The 26,200-nt window shown below is 40.0% G+C and overlaps 2 protein-coding genes across 4 annotated transcripts in view; one reads left to right on the forward strand and one right to left on the reverse strand.

The window, feature by feature from the left end:
• Window positions 1-12,365, reverse strand: part of LPXN (leupaxin) — a 37,527-nt gene extending 25,162 nt beyond the window's left edge. The window contains exons 1-3 of the mRNA XM_047072347.1: window positions 12,260-12,365; window positions 6,509-6,666; window positions 624-670 (exon numbers count right to left, since the gene is read on the reverse strand). Coding sequence (XP_046928303.1) covers window positions 624-670; window positions 6,509-6,666; window positions 12,260-12,272 — 218 coding nt within the window. The 5' untranslated portion in view covers window positions 12,273-12,365. The remainder of the gene's footprint in view (window positions 1-623; window positions 671-6,508; window positions 6,667-12,259) is intronic.
• Window positions 12,366-15,839: 3,474 nt separating this feature from the next.
• The window catches only part of ZFP91 (ZFP91 zinc finger protein, atypical E3 ubiquitin ligase), a 46,818-nt gene continuing 36,457 nt past the window's right edge, over window positions 15,840-26,200 (forward strand). For 2 of the 3 annotated variants that reach the window (XM_047072343.1, XM_047072345.1), the window contains exons 1-2: window positions 15,841-16,271; window positions 21,919-21,947. In XM_047072343.1, the coding sequence (XP_046928299.1) occupies window positions 15,922-16,271; window positions 21,919-21,947 (379 nt within the window). In that variant the 5' untranslated portion in view covers window positions 15,841-15,921. Of the gene's footprint in view, window positions 16,272-21,918; window positions 21,948-26,200 lie in introns of all 3 variants that reach the window. The other variant, XM_047072346.1, reaches the window with a different exon arrangement.

A 26,200-nucleotide genomic window follows, 5' to 3' on the forward strand; every position in this document is an offset into this window, starting at 1 on the left:
AAGAGAGAATGAGAAAAACAGCCTTTTTCATTTTCTCAGACTGTTGATTCTGCTTTGGTCAGTCGAAATGGTTTAGTAAGTGGATCTGTTTGAATATGTAATGTTTTTAAAAGGAAATCCACCCCCCCTCCACCCCCCGCCCGCCAGCTAAATAAATCTTGAACAACTATAGAAAGAAGAAGTACAGATTCATTAGAAGTATATATTCGTCAGTCTGCTGCGGAGACCCTCTTGTCTCACGTCGACCCTGATCTTAGCTCTGGTTTTGTTGGCGTCTTGCTGAAATTTCTTTAGGTGTTTCCTCTTCCGCGAACTGGAGCGTGATATTTGGAGTAGCCCAGACGAAACGTGTGGTGACTCGGACGATTTACACCTTTCCAGGTGGTGAAGGAAATAGTGGCTCCCCCCAGCCTGGACGGCCCGTCTAGAAGGCAGGCACCCTAAGAAACTGCCAAGTGAGCTTGGCAGAACTCCACCTCTGCTGAAACACTATGGAAAGGGGAGGAGGGAAGTCGCCGGAGTTCTAATAATGAACGCATGCGAAGCAACTTGTTGTCCAGACCCAGATTGATAACAATCATCTAATATCTTTAATATTTTAAAGTACTGAATAAAAAACATACCTGTAGATATTGGGCTCCTGGATATGGGTCGTATACACGAGCTGTACCTAAGACATATAAGTGACAGAGAAGAAAGAGCAAACAATGAGTTTCTGCTGGGAGAATGTTGTCACTCATCTGTGCCCAGAATCAGAGGATATTGTTAGCTTCTAAATAGGACTGATAACTAGCATATCTCTGAGATTTTCTTTCCCAAGGCAGAGCAAAACCAGCCATCCCACAACAGAAGGCCAAATTCGAAGCAGCCAGCATGTGAACAAGTAACAGCGTCCCCCGCCCTGCCCTAAAAAACACTGAAATAGAGAAGTTGATCGTACTCAGATAGGAACCATAAAACCGACGAAAAGAATCAGAGCAATTCCTTTACCTAGACAGGATGTTGTCTAGGGGAAGACTATATCATGGCTAACTCTGACATACAAAAAAATAAAATATGTGTGTCTCTAAAGGGTAGTTGACCAGCAACTCATTTATTTATTGAACAAATACTTATTGGGTGCCTGTTATGTGCCGGGGCCAAGGATGCAGCAAGGAAAACAGAAAATGAAATGAACAAACAAAAATTGTCTCCTCTGCCTCTGACATTATGGTGGTGAGAGCGGATAATGAACAAATTAATAAGAAAATAGAATAAATTCAGTAACGTGTAAAACTAATCAGGGGGGAGGGCATGAGAAATGGGAGAAAGATGGCAATGGAAAATTTATCTGTCGATCAGGGAAGGACTCACTGAGAAGGCGCCACTTGAGTGAGGACTCACAGAAGGTGAGAGAAGTAAGGAGACTGGGGGGAACCCTGGAGCATCCATGTAACCGAAAGGTGGCCAGGGCAGCACAGTGAACTGGCAAGACAGGGACAGGGAGTAAAAGGGGCCAGATCAAGCAAGTAGGGGTGACCATATAATGGTTCAAACTGGGATGTTCTTAAAAGCGAAAGAGGGGTAGGCACCAAAAATAATTAATACTATATAACTTTAAAAATATGTATTTCTTGACCAAAAATTGGGTTTTATTATATTGATGGACCTACAAAATAATTCTCTTTTTTATTAATGTTTATTCTCGAGAGAGAGACAGAGATGGAGTGTGAGTAGGGGAGGGGCAGAGAGAGAGGGAGACGTAGAATCTGAAGCAGGCTCTAGGCTCCGAGCTGTCATCTCAGAGCCCGACTCGGGGCTTGAACTCACGAACTGTGAGGTCATGACCCGAGCCAAAGTCCGACGCTTAACCGACTGAGCCACCCAGGCGCCCCTACAAAATAATTCTCTTGAAAACTTATTTTCGAAATAAAATTGTCTAGGGGTGCCTGGGTGGCTCAGTCAGTTAAGTGCCCAACTTTTGATTTTGGCTCAGCTCCTGATCTCATGGTTCGTGAGTTCAAGCCCTGCGTCAGGCTCTGCGCTCACAGCAAGGAACCTGCTCGGTATTCTCTCTCTCCTTCTTCTCTGCCTCTCTCTCAAAATAAATAAACTTAAAAAAATAAAATTCTCTAGAATGTTTTTAGATGACATAGCTATAAACATTATTTTTTTATGTTTATTTATTTTGAGAGAGAGCACAAATGGGGGAGGGGCAGAGAGAGAGGGAGAGAGAGAATCCCAAGCAGGCTCAGCCCTGTCAGCGCAGAGCCTGATGTGGGGCTCAACCTCACACACCGTGAGATCATGACTTGAGCTGAAATCAAGAGTCAGTCACTCAACTGACTGAGCCACCCAGGCATCTCTAAACATTAAGTTAAAAAAAAAAAAAAAAAAAAGCTTGTATATTGATTATTTGAACATTTTTAAACAGCACAGTAAATAATTTTTCTTGATATAGATTCATATACCTTAATTGGTTACGTAGCCATTGTTGTCTCTAACACTGTGATGTGGAAATTTTTCTGAAAGATGTCTTTTTTTAAAAATATGATCTTATTGGGGCGCCTGGGTGGCGCAGTCGGTTAAGCGTCCGACTTCAGCCAGGTCACGATCTCGCGGTCCGTGAGTTCGAGCCCCGCGTCAGGCTCTGGGCTGATGGCTCAGAGCCTGGAGCCTGTTTCCGATTCTGTGTCTCCCTCTCTCTCTGCCCCTCCCCCGTTCATGCGCTGTCTCTCTCTGTCCCAAAAATAAATAAACGTTAAAAAAAAAAAAATATGATCTTATTAGGGCACCCAGGTGACTCAATTAAGTGTCCAACTTTTGATTTTGGCTCAGGAGGTCATGATCTCAAGGTTTGTGAGTTCAAGCCCCGCATTGGGCTCTGTGCTGACAGCATGGAGCCTGCTTCAGATTCTCTCTCCCTCTCTCTCTGTTCCTCCTCTGCTCTCTCTCTCTCCAAATAAACTAATAAAAAAATTTTTTAATAAAATATGATCTTATTATTTTCATATCTTTTAGTGTTGCAAACTAGTTAAGGAGCTGCATTTTATATATATGCATTTTATATATAATATATAAATATATTTTGAAGTTATTGATACTTTTAACTGATGCTTCTCTGTAGACCATAATATTGAGAATTGAGAAAATATTCCCACTCTGGATGTTGGTGAGCCTATAAGTTCAGGGCAAATTCTGCTAAATGGAGGATATTCTCAAATGTTTCTCATATTAAAATGTATAAATATTTCTGCCCCAGTATTTTCACAGGTGCTGTATTTCTACCTCCATCCAGAGCACCTTTCTTCGATAATATTTTTACAAGACAGAGCTCCTAAGTCGTCTCTTTGTGATTCTTTTCAACATTTTGCCAAATGTAGATACTGCAAAATCATAGGCCTTCACAATTTCATCCCATTCTGGTGGAGAATATAAATTTATCCAATTAAAATTAGAAACTCCATCAAAGACAAGATTTTTTCCAAAGCACAATTTTCAAATTAGGTAATTAAACCATTTGAGCTCTCATCTGTTAAGTTGTTCAATTCCTCCCCAGCTTTTGTAGAGAGAAATTTGAGCTCCTTCCTTTTTGCAAGCTTTGTTTTACATAATTGCAACTTGCTGAAAGCTTCAAAAGCTGAATTTTCATGCTACATTCACTGAATAATTCGATTAAATATTTCTGACTGATTTTCCACATAATGCAACCTATATTTAAGTTGCTTTACAAAATGTTATTTTCAGAGGCTCAGGCATTTCTAAAATCCGATTGATGACAGGCAATACAGAAAGAAAATGCATGCAGCCATGCTGAAATGTTGTTTCCGTATCCAACATCAGCTTCTGTCACAGAAGTTTTGTAGATGAGTTAGATACATATATACTCTGATGGTGGAAATATAGATCTGTAAATTTTGACATTTGCAGTTTCTATTTTGATGGGTAGAATCCTGGAGCTTGGATGCAGTCAGGAATTTTGTGCACATCACAACCAATTCAAGCACATTTCTGCCGCATAGGTTTTTTAATATGGAACTTTTTTTTTTAACGACAATTCTGTTCTCCATCAAAATTTGTATTCATATGATCACACACGCACAATAACCCACTTTGTCTTCAATGTTGAACTTCCCAACTAAATTTACAATGGCATTAACAATGTCAGATGTTCTGCTTTTGAGGGAAGAATGAATTTCCAAATACTGAATTTTGATCCTTTCAATTAGAGGGGAAAAAAATCAAACCATTTTGGAATTAACAAATTTTCTAACTGAGGTCTCCGGTGGCACAGATATAAAATTGACATTATTTGACGGTTTGCAAAGGGAGTCAACTCAATCGCCACATTTACTTCAGTTAGAAGCACAAGAAACCTTGAAGCTGATACCAAACAAAACCAGTTTAGAAGCGACACTTGATGCAGATGTAAAGGTGTGCTTCACTGTGACATGTTAGACACGCCTCCTGCAGCTGCACATGCTAAACCATCAGGCACGTTCTTTTTACATGAGCAACTTATGAAGTAGATGCTGATGTTTCGTCCCTATGGCTGTGTCTTCCTGTCTTCTAAGGGGCACTAACATCTCTACTTGCCACCGGGGGTGGACAGGAAATGTTGGCAAATATTTTGTGCAAATTACACATTCATCATCAATTCCTTGAGAAAATTAAACATGTAATTCTGGGTTTGGTTTTGTCGTGAGCCAAATGCTGCTAAAAGCATCTGCTGCAAAAATAAAAGCATTGCCAAATAATAAAACAAATAGCTATAGCTGTACATACACAATTAAGGACAAAGCTGCTTTAATGAGAACATTTAGAATACACTACACTCAGCGGTGAGAATGCTTGGCCTCTATTTCCTGCACGTAATTTGTATGATATTAAGCCACAGTTTCCCATATTTTTTCTGACCCTGAGGAGGGTCCATGATTCTCATGAGCATGAGTGGTGCTATACAGAGTGACCGGCTGGGGAAAAAGCTTCCAAAGTTCCCCTGCCATCACCTGCAACCAGAGGTGTTAGCTGTCCCTGACGGTGCCTAAGCTTTTAGCTTTAACAGCCCGCACCCTGCATGTTATCCCTGAAAAGGACCTTGCCAGTTAGGATGTGTCAGACAGGATCAGGGAAAGAGAGATGAGTTGTCATTAGCCATCTTTAGGATTCAGCCATAATACAGTTCGAATTCTGTTCACTGGATGTATTTCACATGCTACTAGATGAGGCGTTAGAAGAAGCCAGAAGAACCAAATGGAGGTCTATGAACCCATGCTGGTTTAGTGTAAATACTAATAAGAAAACACTAATAAGAAAACTTCCTAAAATATGTAAGACTTAGGGTAAATGCCAAAGCCAATAATAGGATGTCAAGAAAACAAGCATAAACTCAGGGCTCGTCCAAGTGAACCGAGGTATAGTCACCCCACTAAGGTCAGCATAAAGATGGTGGCTTTTGCTTCAAATGGAGATAGAAATTCACTGTGGGGTTCCGAGTAAAGGAATGACATCATCTGATTTAAGTTTTACGGAATCACTCTGGCTGCTACTCTGAAAATAAAATGCTGGGGGCAAGGGTAGCAGACCAGTTAGGAGCCTATGGCTATGATGTTGCATTGAGGAAAAGAGACAGTAGCTCCCTAGGAGAGAAATAAATGTCCATCCTTAAAACTGTATGTATATAGCTGGAGGGAGGAACCATTAAAGGGGGAAGGAACCACAGGCTCAGATTTCATGTCTGTGCAACCTGTGATTTCATACCAAGTGTACAAGGACGAATCAGAATATCATAGTTCAAAACACCACATGTGAAAACTACTTAATTCCTCTTCTACACTAATTCTATTTTCATCAAGCAACCTCCTAAGTACAACATAGATTCATGTAGACTTACATATAGGAAGGAAATATATATATACATATATATATATGTATATAGCAAATACTAGTATCTATTATTCTATTTGATGGTTAGACTATCTCTAACCAGACAATGATAAATTGGATTTCTGGATTTTTAAAAAAATACCATCTGAGTTTAATTTGTTTCTGTTGGTCCCCTAGAGTGTCATCATCTCTACGTATACTAATAATTGAATTTCCTAATAGATTTAACAGAAAATAAGACATGGAAAGTTGTGGCCCTAGAAGGTCACCCTGAAAAGACTTGTCTGAGCTCCCACCTGGCCTTGCCCAGGTAATCCCTGGTCTTCTGGAGTGTTAATTCCAGACATACCGCAACATGCATCTCTGATGCCCAGACAGCAATATCAGAATTTTCCAAGTAAATTAGGGAAGACTCTGTTACCATGCCCTCACTAGAAAAAAATTTAATTCTCAAAGATTTATTCTTCCATGATGATTTTCTCAATTCTCCTCCTTTCCAAAAACAACCACCTTTAAGTTATCATTGAGGGATTTTTCTTGGATATATGATTCTCCTCTCACATCACTCTACGTAAGATACAATTAATTTTCAGAAATGCACTCAAACACTTATATTCAAGGTACTCCAATAAATGAAAGTTACCAGCAAGGGACTTGTATCATCCTGAACAGAAGGGACACCTGAAGTCTCAGCAAGGTCAGTCTCCTTTCTGGAATGCTGATCCAGGGAAAGAGGAGCTGGGCTGGAGGATTCATCACTGTCCTGGAGAGTGGAGCGTTCCAGTTCCTCCAATAAGGCATCTGTATTATAAGATACAAGAGAAGCATAATACAGAATATGGAAGTCTTCTGGGATAATTTTCCTCCTTAATTATCCCCACTGTGCCTCCATTCATCTTCTCCTTTTGGGTTAGGGCTATTTTCAAATATCTTCTCTTATTCCATATTTTACTTCAAGACTGTGGTCTATTCTACCAGAAGATGTTTAATGCCTCCACATACTGTGACCTATTTCCTATGGTTGCATTCAATTTCACAGCATCACTCAAGAATTTGACTTCTTATAATGCAGCGTATTAATACTTATCATTCATTTTGGGTGGATTGCCTACAAAGATCCCCAATAAGAAAAAAGTAAATCCCTATATATTTTTCCTATCAGAAAAATAGAAGTAATTATATTACATTTTTTCTAAATATACCAAGACAGTGGGGCACCTGGGTGATGCAGTTGGTTAAGCACCCAACTCTTAGTCTTGGCTCAGGTCATGATCTCACAGTTGGTGAGTTCGAGCCCCACATAGGGCTCTGTGCTGATGGCGTGGAGCCTGCTTGGGATTCTGTCTCTCCTTCTCTCTGCTCCTCCCCCATTTATGCTCTCTCTCTCTCTCAAAAAATAAATAAACTTAAAAAAAATAAGTATACCAAGACAGTAATACTTATTCTTAACTCTGATTATTTTTTTTTCTTACATACCAAGCACATGATAAAACTGTCAAAACCAAGTAGAAGTGTTCTGTCTTTTAGACTATAGGGGGAAAAAAGGGATCATGGAGAAAACAGCTATTGCAAAATCAAGCAAGATGTTGCAATCCAAATACTTGAGACTTGTTTCCCTTGTAGTTTTCTTCAGAAAAACCAATGCACTTTACAAGTAGCACACTACCACTTTTCTGTTATGATGAAATTAATAATAATTAATAAAAATCAACACATTACAGGCACTATGCTCAGGAACTTATATATTTCATTTAGTCATCCTAATGCTTTAAGGCAGGTGATATTATCATCCTTACTTTGTAAATCAGCTACTACTGATGCAGCCTTGTCTGACTGATCCTGGACTATCTGATCCCAGACCCTGCACTAACTTCAAGTCAAAAATTCCAGTCCCCATCCTCACGTGGATTCTCGGGGCCATCTTGGCATGACTTCTCTGAAGCCCCTTCCTCATCCCCGTAATCAAGTCATTTTATTACAAGTCTTCTCAAATTGTGGGTTGAGATCCGTTAGTGGATCTGTGGTGGGTTTCTTACCACAGGTCATGTTTTCTTTAAGTTAGCAAAACAGTGGATTATATTATTTCTAAGGATCTGCCTAGGTCTGAAGTCCTCAGATGAGGAAAATGAACTTTACACAGGTCATTAAAAAAACAGATTTTCATTTATTTTAGATATCAGGGGGGATGGGTATTTATTAACGGCATAAGAAAAGACTTAGTCATTTCTGCCCAAAAGTCCATCAACTGATGAACAGATAAAGAAGATGTGGTGTATGTATATACAATGCAATATTATTCAGCCATAAAAAAAGAATGAAATCTTGCCATTTTCAAAGATGTGGATGGAGCTAGAGAGTATCACGCTAAGTGAAATAAGTCAGAGAAAGACAAATACCATATGATTTCACTCATATGTGGAATTTAAGAAACAAAATAGATGATCGTGGCGGGGGGTGGGGGAGGGGAGGGAAAGAGAGAGGAAAACCAAGAACGAGACTCTTAACTATACAGAACAAACTGATGGTTATCAGAGAGGAGGTGGGTGGGGGTAGGAGTGAAATAGGTGAAGAGGAGTAAGGAGCGCACTTGTTGTGATGAGCCCCAGGTGATATATGTAAGTGTCGAATCACTATATGGGACACCTGAAACTAATATTACACTGCATATTAACTAGCTGGAATTTTTTTAAAAATCTAGTAATTTCTTGCAAGTGAAATTTTCTACAGATCTTTCTTAGTCACCCATCTCATAAAAATATTGAAGTTTATGCATCATTTTAGAGATGAGCAAGCTGAGCTAAACTCTTCAAGGCAAACTACCCTTCAGTATATATGCTGCCGAAGCGAGCACTGCAAACTACCCTTCAAAAACTAACGGCAGTGGAAAAAAAGAGATGAAGGGGAAACTGAGATTAAAAGAGATTTAAGAAACACAACTAATTTCAATGTGTGAACTTCAATAAAAAGAAAACAATGAGGAATATTGAACACTGAATATTCAATACTTTAAATAAGCACTGTTAACTTATATTAGATGTAAAAAGACATTTGATAATATTAAGTAATTGTTAACATTTTACGTGTTTCATGATATTAAAGAACGATTATAAATTTTGTTCGTGATAATGCTATTATGGTTATTTGTATATGTATATATTTATTTTAGAGATTAATACTGAATTATTTACCAATGACATGAATGTAATATCCGACTATCACTTTAACATAATCCAAGAGTGGGGCACCTGGGTGGCTCAGTCGGACAAGCGTTGGACTTTGGCTCAGGTCATGATCTCACCGTTCACTTCGGGCACATGGGGCTTTGAGCTCACAGCTGACAGCAAGGATCCTGCTTCAGATTCTCCGCCTCCCTTTCCCTCTGCCCCTCCCTACCACGTGCATGCTTTCTCTCTCTCTCTCTCTCTCTCTCTCTCTCTCTCTTTCTCTCTCTCTCAAAAATAAATAAACATTAGGGGCACCTGGGTAGCTCAGTTGGTTGGGCGTCTGACTTCAGCTCAGGTCATGATCTCACAGCTTGTGAGTTCAAGCCCTGCATCGGGCTCTGTGCTGACAGCCCAGAGCCTGGAGCCTACTTCAGATTCTGTGTCTCCCTCTCTCTCTCTGCCCCTCCCCCACTCACACTCTGTCTCTCTCTCTCTCTCTCTCCTTCAAAAATAAACATTAAAAAAATAAAATAAAATAATCCAGGAGTGAAAGGAATGGATGGGTGTATTAATGAAATAAGATTGGCCAAGAGCTGATGATTGTTTACGCTGGTTGATAGGTATACTAGATTTCATTAAACTATTTTCTTGCGTATATTTTAAAATTGCTGATAATAAAAGATTTTTTTAAATGAACAAAAAAGAAAAGGAAAACTAAAGTAGAAAGAGAAAGCAAAACTTTTTTCTAATAACCTTACTAGCCAGAACGAATGCCAAACTGAGTTCCAAAGTTTTATTCGGTGCCCCTCCATTAAGACGTAGCCCCCCCCTTTTCTTTTCTATTTTCTAAACTTCACTCCAACCAGAAGTCATACATCTCCTTGGATTCAAAATAAAAGAGCATTTACAATAAAGATTAGGGGAGAGAGGAGACCCTCCATGAGGCACACACAACATCTCTAGGAGTAGGTTACACACCAAAGTTAGTGTAACTCTCCCCGCTGGGTCATGAGTTAACAGGCCTCCCTCTTCCCGTTTCCTATGAATGCACGTACACCAACACCCGAGATTATCTTGCTTTCTGCCAGATTCCGTAATTTGAAGATGACTAACTTCGGTATGACAAATGCAGGGTTACAAGGGGTGGGGGGTGGTAGTACGCTGAAAACTCCACAGTCCTTCTCTGTGGTGCTTCATCTGTGGAAATCCAATCATGTCAACATTAACATGAAAGGAGTAAGGTGAGGTCTCTTGGGGGATCTCACTGGATTGTAAAGCTTTCATTCAGAGCCAGAGGCTGCTCCTGGTTCCCCATTAGCCGGCCTCCCTGAGTAATGAAGCTTCAGGTAAAAGCTGGTGGCTGCAAACTACCGACCTTGGAGGAGATACTGCAAAAAGAAAATATCTGCCTGCCTTTGCTGACCTGTCACCTGTTAGGAGGTTTGGTACTTTCCCCCTTTCTCCATTTCTGCACCAGGTTTCTCTACCATTTCATCCTGCTCAACTAGGGCAAAACTGTACAAATCTAATTTGTAATTTTTTAAGTATCTGGGTTGTTCTACTGGCTGGAACACACTTCTAAAACAGGAGAGGGATGCCTGGGTGGCTCAGTTGTTTGAGTGTCTGATTCTTGATTTTGGCTCAGGTCATGATCTCACAGTTGGTTGAGTTTGAGCCCTGCATCAGGCTCTGTGCCGACAGCGTGGAGTCTGCTTGGAATTCTCTCTCCCTCACTCTCTGCCCTTCCCTGGCTCATTCTCTCTCTCTCTCCGTCTCAATAAATAAACAAATAAACATTAAAAAAAAAACAATAGGAGAACACCTTGTAGATTAATCAGTTTTGGTGTTAGGGGTTCCTGAGAGCGATACTGAACAAGTTTATTATTTTTCTTAGTTTTCTCATTGGAAATAAAAAGTGGATAATACCTATTTCAGAGAGTTGCTTCAGACACTAACATGATTAATATCTGTAAAAACGTTAGGTTTTAGCTTAACTCGCTGAATACTTATTAGTTCCCTTTTGAATTACCTGGGTGAAAGCCATTAGGTGTTGCTAAAATACGAAAGAAGGGCTAGATTCTAGTGAGCTGGACTTTGAACTTAGAAACGTGAACTTCCCCAATTCTCACACAGAATAAGAATGTGGATTCTAGTCCAAGTCCAAACCATGTTCTACCCCAAGCAGCAAAAGAGAGACTTCACCTTCAAAACAGTTTTGTGTCTATTAAATACCACCTTTCTATCTTCATTAACATCTCTTTCCTCCTATAATTTGCCTTTCTTCCTTTCTCTGCTCCTCGCGCTCTCAAATTACACTCCCAATAACTAACACTCCCAATAATTAACAACAGCAACAAAAGACAACATGCGAGATACGTTTTGTTGTTGTTGTTGTTGTTCACACTTTTGACATACCCCAGACATACAAAAACCCGTAACACTATGGAATTAATACAGCTTGGAAAGCGAGTAAAGGTTAGTGACTCAGTGTTAGGAAGGATGCCAGCAACAAAGGTCAGCCGAGGATAAAGAATGAATCCCAAGAATGACAAAGCTTCCATTACTCCAAAGATTTGAAGTCAGCAATCTCTCTGAGCCATGTGGCCAATTGTTTCACTGCTGGTTTTAATTGTTTGAAGTGGAAAGAGTATCATATTTGCAGTCCGTAGTAATCTGTTCCTTGAGAATTCCTCCAAATAAAGAGCTTAGCAACAGAATTGCTGGAGTTATTGTGCTAATTCTCCTTGGTTTAATACTAAACCATGGAACAAATGAAACCACCCTGGCCTTTCTCCAACCTTTACAGATGTCTCATTCTTGCTCTTCCATTTCTTCTCCTCACCAACACCATCTATCCCTCTCCCTTTTTTTTTTCTTCCTAAATCATATCTCTGCAGGTGCCAACTGTGTGACCACCCTGTGACCTCCAATAGTCGCCAAGGGGCAAATACTCATAATAAACAATTCAGTCCAAAAGTATTTGTGCATGTTTTACTCTGCTAAGCACCAAACTCTGCCTGTTTGTGCCACTAAAAGAGTGCACCCGGAGTTCCCCAAAAACAATCCTAGTTCCTCACGCTTCACTCTTGGTTGGGCTGAGGTCAAGAGAGAAGTGGAAACAAAATCTTCCAGCAGCACCCTCCCCCTGGCTAGAAGTACATCCCACCACACAGAGATGGTAGCCAAGTCTTCATTCCTTCAGTTTCCCCTCCAGGAAGGTCCTCACTCACCTAACTCTTCCATTGTCACGCACCCCAAGATGCGCTGGTCCCACAGGTTGTGAGGAACTGTTTTAGCATGTGCTGAAGAGGACTGCAAAGGAACTGAACGAAACAGCATGAAGCAGCCTCTATAACCCTTTTTGGTTCCTGTATTTGCGTAGCACTTCCTCTCTTTTGATTTGGTGAGTTTTTTTTTTTCTTTTCTTTTTGAAAAGTTAGGGTTCTAAAAATGGGACATAGAAAGATGGGTAGTAGGATTTGAGTTCTGTTAGTGCATTGGACAGGGTGATAAAGATTCAAAATTAACTTTGAAAAAAATTGAACTCCTACTATGTGCCAGGATTCATCTTGAATTCATGGGAGTGGCAGATTTGCACTTGTTTCCTCCAGTGTGGCTGGAGCATCAGAAAACCTGCTGTGTGAGTGTATGTGAGTATGTGCGTGCGTGTGTGTGCACATAAAGCTGGGGACCACAAAAGCAGTTTCCTTCATAAAATTTCCATCAGTTAACCAGCACCCAATTCGTTTTGCTGTCTTCATTCACTTAATTATCCTGAAACTATGCTTCCCTGCTTTCCTGAATAGACTGTAAATCCATTAAAAGCAGGGCAGAGTAGTAGTCACATTTAGATTTTCAGGGCCTGGCTACGTCTGTGGTCCAAAACACAACCAACTATAGCAGTCATGAAGAATGAAATGGGAAGACAAGACACAAGGCGTTAAGCTGCACATGTCTCAGTGAAGCACAATTTCTGCTTAGCTATGTTGCTTTCTAGCAATTTCTCTGAAAAAGGACACTGAGATTAACTTTCATCTTTACCACTCTGATTTTACTCACCATGAATGAAATAAAACATTTACAAAAGGCCTCCTATGAGAAGGCAGTGTGTGAAGAACTATAATTATGGACCTGTGAAACAGATATTATTATCTCCATCTCTACCAGTAGTGAAATAAATTCAAGGAATGGTAACTTGAGGAAATTAACAGAATTATAGGTAGCTTTACTATTTACTATAATCCAGAGAGAGAGAATCTAAAGCAGGCTTCTCACTGTCAGTGCAAAACCCGACGTAGGGCTCAAACCCACCAACCCACGAACTGTGAGATTGCAACCCATGAATTGTGAGATCGTGACCTGAGCTGAAGTCAGATGCTCAACCAACCAAGTCACCCAGGCGCCCCAATCCAGATTTAGTTTCAATGCCTGTGATCTTTCCTCTGCAATCCAGTGGTCTTTTTTTTTTTTTTTTGGTTGATCTAAAGGAATTATTGATTCTTTCATTCCCTCCTGACACAAAGATTTTTTTTTTTTAATCAAAAGATTCCCACTCTGCATTACTTTGAGCAGCCATTGGATGTCAGTGCTGTTCCAAAAGTCCAGATGGGTTTGAAAAAATTCCCATCCACACTAATCTGTAGTTTTTACAACTGAAATGTCACTAGTCCTATGAAAGTGCAGAACACTCGACAGCAAATATGCCATTTGCCTCATCTGAACTGGTAACTAAGCCAAGACACCGAGGAAAAATGCACTTCAGCACTTGGCTTGCAAATATTAGACTCCATCTGCAGTTTAACTTAATGATTTATGTGAAATTTAGAATTGGATCCCCAGATCTTGTTTCCAACTGCTTTCTCTGGGGGGTTTTAACCCTGGATGTTTTATTTTCTAGGGGTAAGAACCATTCTCTCACATCGCTTCCTGGGTATAGTTCATGAAAAGCAGTAAGGAAGGAATGCAGGAGTCACTGACTGCAACTTGGAAAACAAATGGAAACTCCCATTTGACGCATTAGGATAATATAGTTGCATACGCTAGTGAACAGACAGGTAATTTCTGACAAAGCTGCTATTCTGACCGTGCTTCCTGTGCAGCAGAAACATTCAAAACCACAGAAGCCAAGTGGCTTTGAGGGAGGGAGCATGAAAGAGGCCTTGGGTTTCTCTGAGTAGGTCACAGAATCACGATAACAACTCTTCACCCTACCCCCTTCCCTGCAGCCCAGGGACCACAGCCAAGTTAGGCAGCTGACGCCAACTCCTTGGCACCAACATCTGATAAAACAGCAACTCTAGAATCCTTTCCGCAAACTTTTATTTAAAAAAAATTTTTTTTAACGTTTTTTTTTAATAGACACAGAGAGACAGAGTGCGAGTGGGGTAGAGACAGAGAGAGAGGAAGACACAGAATCCAAAGCAGGGTCCAGGTTCTGAGCTGTCAGCACAGAGCCCCACGTGGGGCTGGAACCCACCAGCTGTGAGATCTTGACCCGAGCTGAAGTCCCAGGCTTAATGGACTGAGCCACCCAGGCGCCCCTCCACAGACTTTAAGAACCAAATGAGTGGTGGGTTTGTGCTATGCGCCAAGCACCCGACGGAAACAGATTCAGTGCCTGACCTCTAGGAGCTCACGGGTCACACATAAGATGACGAGGCGTATACTGCAAACATGAACGCTAGGAGGTGCAAAGTAACCAACCCAGGCCACTGTGAACGTGGCCACCCAAGAGATGTGTCGCCAACACCGATTCCAAAGTCGGGAAAACAGTCCTAAGCTATCCCAACCAGCAACTGCCCCGACAACCCAGCTGGGATCTGTGCAAGTTTCGCGGCCTAACCCGGAAATACTACCTCCTTGAGAGAGCAAACGCCCACTGCAGAACGAGTAAACTACCTTTCCCATCGTGCATCACTCAAAACCTCCCAGCATCCTCTACGCCTCCGGTTGCCTGTCGTCTTTTCCTAAAGCTCAGGATATTCAGGACTTCATCTCCCAGGATGCCTTTTGACAAGTTGACCCTGCGCATGCGCCAAGAGGCGGGCCCTCCTTGCCCTCACGACCCCGCCTCTGTTCTACCGCCGCCATTTTTTCAGAGACTTTCATCCGGCAGCCGACGGCGTTTTTTTTCTTAAAGGAGAAGCGACAACTCAAAAAATTTTCCCCTTCTTTCCGCAAGACCTGGCGGCGCTGGGGACAGAAAGGCCACAGACAGGAAAGTGGGGTCGGGGTGGAGGCAGAAGAACGCCAAGGCTACTTCCACGGCTTAAGGAAGAAGGATAGAAAGAGCCCTGTGGCATTAGCGGCTCCTTAGGGAGGCAGGTGCGCGCGCAGCCAGTCCAGGGTGCGCGCGAGGCGGGGAAAAAAGGTGCGTTTTCCTCCCACCAATCTCCTCGCGGGACCTGCTCCTCCCACTGCCCCTAGCGCGTTGAGCTCGTGGGGCGGGGGAGGGGGGGAGGAAGGTCACTTTAGGATTGTCGCGAGACGCAGCCGTTTAACGGTGAGAACGGGTGCGCGGGGAAGGAAACCTCGCGCGCTCCCTTAGAGCCGTTTCCTGATTGGTTGAAGGAAGGGGTGGGGGAGGGAACCTGGTACGTCGCTGCGTGAGAGGCCGCGAGGGGCAGAGCGAAGAAGCCGTCCCTCCTCTCCGATTGGTCCGCTGCACGTCTGTGGCGGGCGCGCGCGCCGCCAGCGGTAGCGGGCCTTGAGTGGCAGGGGGTGGGGGGGGCGCCCTCGGAGCCGGGCGGAGGGGAGGGGGGAAAGAGGAGCGCTGAGTGAGATTGAGCCGGACGCTCCGGGAGGCGAAGGGGGCGGGGGGAGCAGCGCCGCGGCCGCCGCCGCCTCCGCCTCCGCCGCCTGGGACGAGGGGGTGGGGGACGGACGAGCCCCGATGCCGGGGGAGACGGAAGAGCCGAGACCCCCGGAGCAGCAGGACCAGGAAGGGGGAGAGGCGGCGGCGGCCAAGGCGGCTCCGGAGGAGCCCCAACAACAGCCCCCTGAGGCGGCGGCGGCGGCGGCGCCTGCAGGGACCACTAGCAGCCGCGTGCTGAGGGGAGGTCGGGACCGGGGCCGGGCCGCTGCGGCCGCCGCCGCCGCCGCTGTGTCTCGCCGGAGGAAGGCCGAGTATCCCCGCCGGCGGAGGAGCAGCCCCAGCGCCAGGCCTCCCGACGCCCCAGGGCAGCAGTCCCAGGCCGCGAAGCCCCCGTCTCCAGCTCAGGGCAAGAAGAGTCCGCGACTCCTGTGAGTAACGCAGTCTTTCAGGCGGTGGGAAAGACCCCCCTCTGTCCGCACGCAACCCTCTCGGCTCCCGTAGCGCCCACTCCACGTGACATCCTGCCTGCTCTGCCCCCTGCCGGCTCGCGCGCCAGATGTCACGCCGCCTCCCTGCTAGCTGTCCCGTCGCTCCTCTCTGGCCCTCCCCCGTGCCCCCCGTCCGCGGGGCCACTTCTCCTCTCCCCGAGGTCGTCCTTTGTGGGATACACCTTTCCTGCGCCTTTAGCGGCCCTCCTCTTCCCCGCCGCCGCAGGCTTCGCCCGCACTCTGGCATCTGCACTCCCTTTGTCAGCCTGTCCCTTCCCCTCGTAAGGCGGCCCTCCAGTATTACATCACATCCCCATTAGGAAATCAACAGCACGGTCTTGGCTTCTAAAGTGTGTGGCCCCCACCCCCCCTTCCCATTAATTAGCTCGAGAGCCAGTTGTATGAGCAGCTTTATGTAGTTTGTTCCACTCTGCTGAATTTTCACATCACGTTTCACTTGTTTTAGGAATCTGGTGCTTAGGAGGGTGAAACGTGGCTCTGCCAGTTTTAAGTGTAGTCTTTCACACAGCAGAATCAGATGGGTATCTTTTAGTGGTTTTCCATTTTATTTTATTTTATTTTATTTTATTTTATTTTATTTTATTTTATTTTATTTTATTTATTTATTTATTTTTAGTTTTCGCTTCTCTGCTTGTGCTTATGCTCCAACGTAGGAACTTCATCCTTAAAAGACAATTCTTCAAGGAATTCTGTTATCACCTAGGGATAATGGAGGGACCAGGAACATAAATATTTAAAGATGTTTCTATGTCGGAAATACTGAGTACGTGTGTTTGTAAATTGTAGAAATTAATCATATTAGCCATTGAATTCGTCGCTGAAAACATCATTTTTATCTTTCGACTTTCAAGTGAAAAAAATGGGTAAAAGGGAAAATTGGAGTGGGGGAATTACAGTTTTAAGTGCCCCCTCCCAAAGATAGTGTGGCAAGATTTGGCTTATCCCAAATTTAAAACTTGAAAACACCTCTTCCAAAATTAAGACTTAAGTCTGTGACCTGCATGCTTGTCTTAGAAGCCCCTCAGAAAGAGATAAAATTCAGAGGTGTTAGATGTACTTCAAATTTTTGAATGTTATTTAAGTTAACATAATCCAGAGAATTTATTGTGTAAACTGCAATTCTGTGAACAAAGATCTGTACATACAAATCATTTGGCTGCGATTGGGATTCTAATTCCTGTAGATTAATTCCAGTCACAAAAACGTTTAAGATTGTGTATTTAATCTCACCAGTTTGAAAAGAGCTATCATTACCCTTACTTGGATTAAGTTCCTTGGACAAATTTCTTCAACTGCGTGTGCTTTAGTTGCATTGTTTATAAGAGCTAATGTTAATCCTTATGAGATGAATTAGAATTAAGTACAGCACGTGAAGCACTTAACACAAAGCCTAGTACGTACTACATGCAGTCTTTGCTAAAAGTTAGTTTTGAGTGGTGGTAGCATACCAGAGACGTAAGCGGTGCGTGGTGGTTTTATGTGAGCTCTGCAAAGTTGGGATTTTTTTTTCCATTTCCTTCTTTTGCCACACCTGGGAAAGTTAATAACCTCATAATACATTTGTAAATGCCCTTCCATTCTCACCTACCCATCTGAGTAAAATATACCTAAACTTCCTTGCTCATTTCCCTCCCACTTTCCTACCAGTTTTACTTACAGAAATGATGTCTCAACCTGATGACACCTAATGCAATAGTTTTTTTCCATTTCTTTGGTTTTTTTCCCCTAACTCTTGGCAACAAAAGTACTTACGAGTCTTTTTACTTTAAAAACAGTTGAACTTGGATGAAGATGACTTAATTTAATCCCTTCAGTTTTTTTCCTCCATATTATTCCCTGGGGGGAGAAAGAGCCTTAATTCTTAGTGTCCTTCCCTCTTATCCAGTATTGTAAAAGATAGTAGTGTTCTTTTACCTTCTCTTAGCCTCAGAACTGTCTCTTAATTTAAAGTTATGCAATTTTGGTCAGATTGTTAAAATAAATTTTCATAGTAATAATTTACTGCATGCCCTAGAAATCAAAGGAGTTCTAAAGCATTTCAGTTAACTAAACCATGATTGAGCAGTAACTGGGCCCGGTACCCTGTTGGGCGAGGCTTTATAAAGGTAAATGAGACATTGTCCTGGTCTTGAAGGACTTTGCAGTCTGAAGGGAAGATGCAGTGATTAGTGAAGGTTTGTGAAACATGTATGCATGGTTTACGGATTTTCAGAGTGATAAAGTAAACTTTAAAACTAATCAGTTAAAATTATTTAACCGTTCAAGATATTTCAAAAGGTTTTTTTCTTTCTTTTTTTTTTTCATGTTTGTTTATTTTGAGAGAGAGGAGGGGTCAGGAGGGAGGGACAGAGAGAGAGGGAGAGAGATAATCTCGTGCAGGCTCAATGGTGTCAGTGCAGAGCCTGACACAGGACTCAGTCTTGGGGCTCAGTCTCGCAAAGCATGGGATCATGACCTGAGCTTAAATCAAGAGTTGGATGCTTAACCACATTACCCACTGAGCCACTCAGGCACCTCTTGTGAGGTTTTGAGTATCAGTTTACTGAACCCTGGTCAAGTATTCTCTGACCTTCTTCTCTATTTTCCTAACAACATATGGCAATTTTTTAAAAAGAAGGAAGAGATTTAATCTCTGTCTTAATTACTTGTTCTTTTCAGGTTCTTTTACATATTCCAACGTTTCCTCCTATAAATTCTCAGTAATAGCTGTTTCACCTACATTTGTTTCTCTTGATTGAAGAGACAGCAAAGTGTACAGTAGTTTAAAAGGTTAATAACTACAGGGATTTGGATTGTTTGAAACCTCTTTTTTTGTTAGAAGGCAAAGTAATGAAGTAGAAAAAGATTGGACTAGATAGTTTCTGCTCCCAGCTTTCTACTACTCCCTAAGTGACCTTGGGCAAGTTACTTAAGCTCTTTAAATTAGTGTCTTCATCAATAACTGACAATTTATGATTTGTGAAGTTAGCTTTATAATTAAGTGATAACTAGGTTACAGTTTTTAATATACATTTATGCTTGTAACAATGTTTTCGTTTACATTGAAACATTCAAAAGTTAATGAACAGGAAATCCTTATGGAAGGAAATGGTTTTTCAGTGAATTTGCTCAAAAGAAAGGCATAAAGTTAAATGCTAGAAACATTTTAAAATAAAACTTTAAGACTAATTATAAGAAAAGATAAACCAAATATGAAGAAAGGTTTTTATATCAGTACCATTGAAGAATTTGGTTCATCATTTGCTGTATTTTGGCCAATAAGCTTAAGAGTTCAGATTCTTATATTTTAATTGCAGATGTTTATATACATATCTAATTTTTATTTTATTAATAACATTTTTTAAATGTTTATTTTTGAGAGAGATAGACACAGTGTGAGCAAGGGATGGGGCAGAGAGAGAGAGGGAGACACAGAATCTGAAGCAGGCTCCAGACTCTGAGCTGTCAGCACAGAGCCTGATGTGGGGCTCAGACCCACAAACCGTGAGATCATGACCTGAGCCAAAGTTGGACGCTTAATCGACCGAGTCACCCAGGCACCCCTAATCCATGTCTCATTTTAAAGTATATGTACATTTCTCGGGGCGCCTGGGTGGTTCAGTTGGTTAAGTGTCTGACTTCTGTTCAGGTCATGATCTCATGGTTTGTGAGTTCTAGCCATGCATGGGGCTCACTGCTGTCAGTGCAGATCCCACTTCAGATCCTCTGTTCCCTTCTCTCTCTGCCTCTCCCCGCCACTCTCCCATGCTCTCGCTCTCTCTCTCTCTCTCTCTCTCAAAAATATTTTTTAAAAAAACTATATGTACATTTCTACCATTTTTTTTCTGAATTCATCAAGTTAAAACATCTGCTTTTTACTAATACGGAAACTAATTCTTAAACTAAAAGTAGGTTAGATTGCAAAAAAGGCTTCTTTTTGTTCTACCATGATCATAAGGCCTGTGTTTAGCCAATGCACTTCGTGTAAAACTTCAATAAATACTTTTTTAAACTTATAGCTATTGAGTAACCCTATCGGCTAAAATGGAGTATTCTTAGAGGGACTACTACAGGTTTCGGGGGAGGTTATAAATGAAGGAAACAAATATTGCTCTATTTTCTGGTACATGGCATTCCATTTTTGGTGTATTTTCTTGCTTAAAGTAAAATGGTAGTAAACCTTTGGGTGACACTTTCTTGCTATTTCCTTTTGTAAGGTGTCATGATAATGGGAATGAAAAGGCAGTAATATTCTGAATTGAAACAGCTTTTGAGACTCTTTGGAGAAAGCTCCAGTTGTAGAAGTTTAAAATTCTGAGCTTTCCTCTTATGGTGATCAATATGGTAATAGAAACATGTTAGCATTCCAAACGGTTTTTGGAAAGTTTATTGCATAGTTTCAAAATTTAGCAATTAAATCTGTACTTCTCCTTTAGAGTTAGGATGATTAGCAGTTATCTTATGTTAATTATTAACTGGGGTGTTGATAATATAATTTAAAATAAAGTTATAATACCAAGCTTTAAAAAAAAAAGTGGGATGAGAAAATGATAGCTGTTCTTTCTAAGGAGAACAGATTTTGTATTATGCTATGGCTTCTGTATTTGGACATTCTTTTATTACATAAGATTTTCATTTATATCAGGGTTACTTTCAAAAAATAAAAAAAAACCAAACCAACTTTGTACTGCTTCAGAAATACTGTGTGACATCTTTACAATACAGATCCAAGACCTGAGGACTTTTGAATTTGGGTAATGACTCCAGGGGCAGGGGTTCATTTTACCACACTCAACAGTTATGAATGATAGAAATGTTAACAAATTTAAGACAAGATAGTAACATTTTTAAAAATCCATTTATAATACATAAAACTCTTTGCTGTTGCTATCTAATTTGTAAAGTACAAATTATATTTATTTCTAAGGTCCAGTCTTTTGCCTTTGTAGAAATAGATTTTGACTTGGGTATAACAAATGAATAATTTGGGGTTTTCTGTTAGGTTCATTAAATTTTTCTTATGAAAATTGTCAAGTATACACAAAATAGAGAAAACAGTACAGTGAAATCTCCATAGTTGTCAAGATTTTGCTCGTTACCTCTATCTTCCTTCTCCTCCCCGCTTTTTTTGACAGACATACCTTAGAGAAGAAAATCTCAAACGTTTTATTTCACACCTAGTTACTGCATTTAGTAAAATAAGGACATTTTGTTACATGACCACTTAATATAATAAAATCAGCAATATTTCCTTTGTATTAATCTTTTTATAGTTAGAAACTGTCTTGAAGAATACTGTAGCTGTGTGCTGTCAGATATGATAGCTATTTAAATTTACATTAATCAAAATTAAAAATTCACTTCCTCAATTACATAAGCTATTCCAAGCACTCAGTAGCCACATGTGACTATCATATTGGAAGGTGCAGATATATAGTATTTTCATCATTGCAGAAAGTTCTATTGACCACACTACTCTAGGTGCTTTCTGCATCACTCTGGAGATGAACCTGAAAGAGATAAATATCTGTGTTTTAAGAAAGTGTGCAAGATTGTTCTTTTAATAGTTGATTCTCATTTCTTTCAGATGTGTGGACAAAGTAACAACTGACAAAGGTAAGACTTGATCATTCTTATTTGTCATGTACATTGCACTGGTTGTTTTATAATCTGATAGAAAATAGAATAAACTGCAGCCTAATGATTCAGATTGTTCTCATTTAAAAGTGACTTTTATTTAGTAAAAAATTATTGGTGTGATTAGAACCTATTTAGATACTAGGTTTGGGCAAGTGGAACATTTTGGCATTATTTGGAAACCTAATCAGTGTGAAATCAGATTATCTCATTTCAGTTTATTGCAATTTGTTTTTAGCTATATGGTTTTTTAGTAAAGTAACAGAAATGATACACAATATACAGAGTATAGACAAAATCTTGGTGCCTGTAGAGACTCAAATTATAAATGCAGTTTGAAGAATGTGAGAAGAAAAGTGTTCTAAGATTTCATTCAGCCTGATGAATCATTAAATGGGATCATTAGACTGTTTCTCTTTAAGAGTTTTACCAAACCAAATATAGGTATTAAATGTAGTCTTCTGCTTATCTGGATTATGAAAGAAAGCTAATGTCCACCTTTTTAAAAACAAAAAACAACTTTTTTTTTAAAAGACTTTATTCTGGCTTTGCAGATTGGATTATTAAAATGGCCCCTAACATGCTGGGCCAGTTGCTCAGTCATTATATGTATATATTTTTTCTAGTTATTGCCTGCATTTCTTGATGCTAAATCAAATATGCAGCATCCGTTTTAAGACTGGAACAAGTATACTTTTAAGTGCATTTCATTTATTGTGTCTGACAAATCTACTAACTGAGGCTTGGCCAATTATGTATGTACATGTGTTTATGTATGTATGTATGTGTTTATATACGTACATATGTTCGTATGTATTAAGATTTTTCTCTTCATAAAGAATGCTTTGAGAAAATGTAACATGTATAAGGCAAGTTTAAAACCTGGATTTTAATGCCATGTAGAAGAATGACAGTGTGATTAGGAGCCAGTGACTTAAATTGGTGGCTGCTTTGTAAATAATTAGATACCAGTTACCAGGTTTTTTTTTTCCTCTGAATTTTAGAACCTGAGGCTAGTATTTCATATCAGGCAGAAATATTTATTCTAGGCAAATTTTTTTGTGTAGAAAACTTTGCATGACCAGTTTGCTGCTCTTAACTTGGAAAATAGAGTCTGCCAAGAATGGAAGGTCTAACGTTCCTTATTCAGAGATCATTTTGAAATGTTATGTTGTGAAGAAAATGTAGACAGGTGGCAATCAAGTACCAGAGCAGTTTTTATTAAAACAAAAGACAAAATCCTCAGCTTGCCTTTATTAGAGCTAAAGTTGTTTGATGTGTCTAAAGAGTATGTATAAAGAAATTATTTTGGGTTGCCTTGAGGAGAACTTGGAGGATGTGGTGGTAATTTTGAATCTCTGTTGGAGATAAATTAATTGCTCTTTGCATAGATGTCTTAAACCAGAAATTGGCTTGTTACATAGCCGTGCAGCTGTGGAGAGATTAAACTGCATTCTGGGTAGCTCAGTCTCCATCAGTTCACTCAATTCATTAGTTAAAGGCTCCGAATCTCTAGTTAGAGCTCAGCACTTGAATTCAAGTTCTGCCTTTTATTGCAAATAATATCAATACCTGAAAATCCAGTGAACATTCAGTAAAAGGTAACTGTAAAATTTTGAAGAAATAGATACTCTCCAGCTCTCATTTTCATCTCTTCATTGTGGCTGTTCAACTCTGAACAGTATATAGGAACATAAGAAAACTGTATCTTATGTACATTTAAACAGCTAGACCAGGGAATACAGAAGTGGAGGCTATGGTGGTCACTTTTCCCTATGCTTTTAAATTCACCTCGATTCTTACCCTTTTTCTTGCCATGTAACTTCTCAGAAAGTTGTTCTGTTACTCTGGAATAGTTTTCATGTTCAGTTGGCTGCATTTTAACTGAAGTAACTCAACTCATTCCAAAGTTATTCAAAATTTTGAGCAGGTTTTTGATATTTTCTAGAGGTACTACTAATTCTGTTTCCTTAATATTGACAAGATGTTTTCAGGATTGTTTTTAACTCTTATTTACTCCAAACAGCGTGAAACTATATCCTTTCCTTCAGTCAAAGATAAGAACCTTGGACATGTTTGAACAAATAATGTTGCATACACACAAAAAACAACTTGTTGTTTTAGAATTATGAAGTTGCAAAGTGCCATGTTGATTGTTTTACACTTGAAATAGTAAAGAAACATATTTGTATTGGTTCCTGTTCTTGTATTTATTTAACCCAGATAGGTATATGTAAAACAAATGGAAAATGAAAATATATAAAAACAAATGGAGATTTGCAAAGATAGTGTTTATTAATTCATTGAACAAGTAGTTGTTGAGCATCGCATTATGTGTCCAGCAGCATTCTAGGTACTAGGTTGTGCTGGTAATCAAATCAGTGCAATGAAACATTTGATTAAAATAATGTGGTTCAGAGTTTGATGAAGTTACGATGTCATGGGAAGACCCCTTTTGAGGTGACTTTGTAACTGAGACCTGAGTGTGCATGTAGATAGCTGAAGAACGTTCCACACAGAAGCAAAAAGGGAAAAACTTGAAACATGAAAGTTAGTTTACCATTGCCAGCTTCCAAGAGTGTTAGCAGAAATTTTGAGGGATGGAGCCTAGCAGGTTCCTTTTCAACTTTGCTCTCTGTTTTCATTCTGTTCTCTGTTTTCAACTGAATGTTATTCTTATGGTAATAAGTATAGTGATAGTTTGCCACAATGCAATGTAGTTTATTAATAATTCCAGTGTTACTTTATCCACTAATTTTAATTTCTTTACTTTCAAACCTCCAACTAAAACTGCCCAAGATGAAACCTTATAAAAAAAAAAAAAGGAGACTATAATATCTTAATGTTTACTAAAGTGAGTTTCAAGTGTTTCGTGGAATAATAAGTATTTACAGAGTCAAATGTGCTAGGTGTTTGAGTCATCAGTGTGTTACTTTTTTTTTTATTGCAGGGCCTCTCAGATTTTGTTTGTTTGAGTAGTGAGCAATAAAAATACCAAAATGTGCAGTAACTCCCTAACTTAATTGACTATAATACCCCCCCCCTCCGCTTTTTTTAAGGGATAGCTCATAAAATTAGAATTTGTGGAAAACACTTTGGAGCACTGAGTGCTTAAAAATTTGATTGTATTAAACTCTGGGTCTCACCTTTTATTCAGAATTCTTTTACTGTTTTCAGTTACTCTTCTTGTTACAGGGTAGTAACGTTTAGAAAACATTACCTAGACAGAGTCATCAAATAAGTTCATTACAGATCTGGGAATTTACTTAAATTGTTAAGAGCTTTGATTATTTGCCTTATCTAATTTATAATCAACATAATATCTGGAATTATTACTAAAATATTAGCTTGTTTTGTTATTTCTTTCCTGGATCACATCCTCCATTTTTGTGTTCATTGATCTAATTTATATGTTATAGCTCTGTATTCCTTTCTTTTAAAAATTGGAATTTATTTTTAGCAATTTTTATAGTTTTAATTTCATCAGACTATTTCATTTTTCCTATGTTGGAATACTTTGGATTATTTCTTATCCTGTCACTTCCAGTACCCTTAAACAATGTTTGTGTTATTCTTAACTATATAGAACAGGCTTCCCACCTGTTTTACCTACTCCCATTGAGAAAAATCTAACTTTAATTTTTCCATTTGAGTTTTTGTACAAAGGATGATGTGAGAAGTTACTTAGGACATTGTCTTCACAATTCTTTGAAATATTTTGAGTCTCCTGGCTGATAACCTGGTGTCCCTAGTTAAAATCTTACTGGTTTTGAATAGGAAAGAGCTCTGAAAGGAGAATCACTAGGCAAAAAAAAAAGGGGGGGGGCATATACTTAGTTTCAGTCTTAACTCTCAAATACATGATCACTTTTAACGGAAGCATTCTTCACAAATTCAATAATACTCTTCTAAAGTTGGCTTAAATATAAGTTTAAAAAAGAGCCTTGCTTTCCTTGATTTCTCTTAATACTGCTGACGCTGGAATATTTCAAAATGGACTTTACTAATTATTTATGAGAAACAAAGAGCTAATTATAGAAATATACAGAGTAGTCTGATCAGGTTTCAGAAACTCAAGTTTCTGACTGTTACGATAATGTTCATGTCTCAAATGGCTGACAGTACATAGCATTTTATCTGTCCTATTTTGTTCCTGGCTCTTTATCTTAAGGTAACAGAAGCTATATTATTTCTCTCAGTAGGAGAATGATCTACTCAGACATCCAGTTCCT

Source organism: Lynx rufus, unplaced genomic scaffold, assembly GCF_022079265.1.
Source record: "Lynx rufus isolate CCGP_SWC_20201006 ecotype Redwood Valley unplaced genomic scaffold, mLynRuf1.p SCAF_9, whole genome shotgun sequence".
Classification (NCBI taxonomy): Eukaryota; Metazoa; Chordata; class Mammalia; order Carnivora; family Felidae; genus Lynx; species Lynx rufus.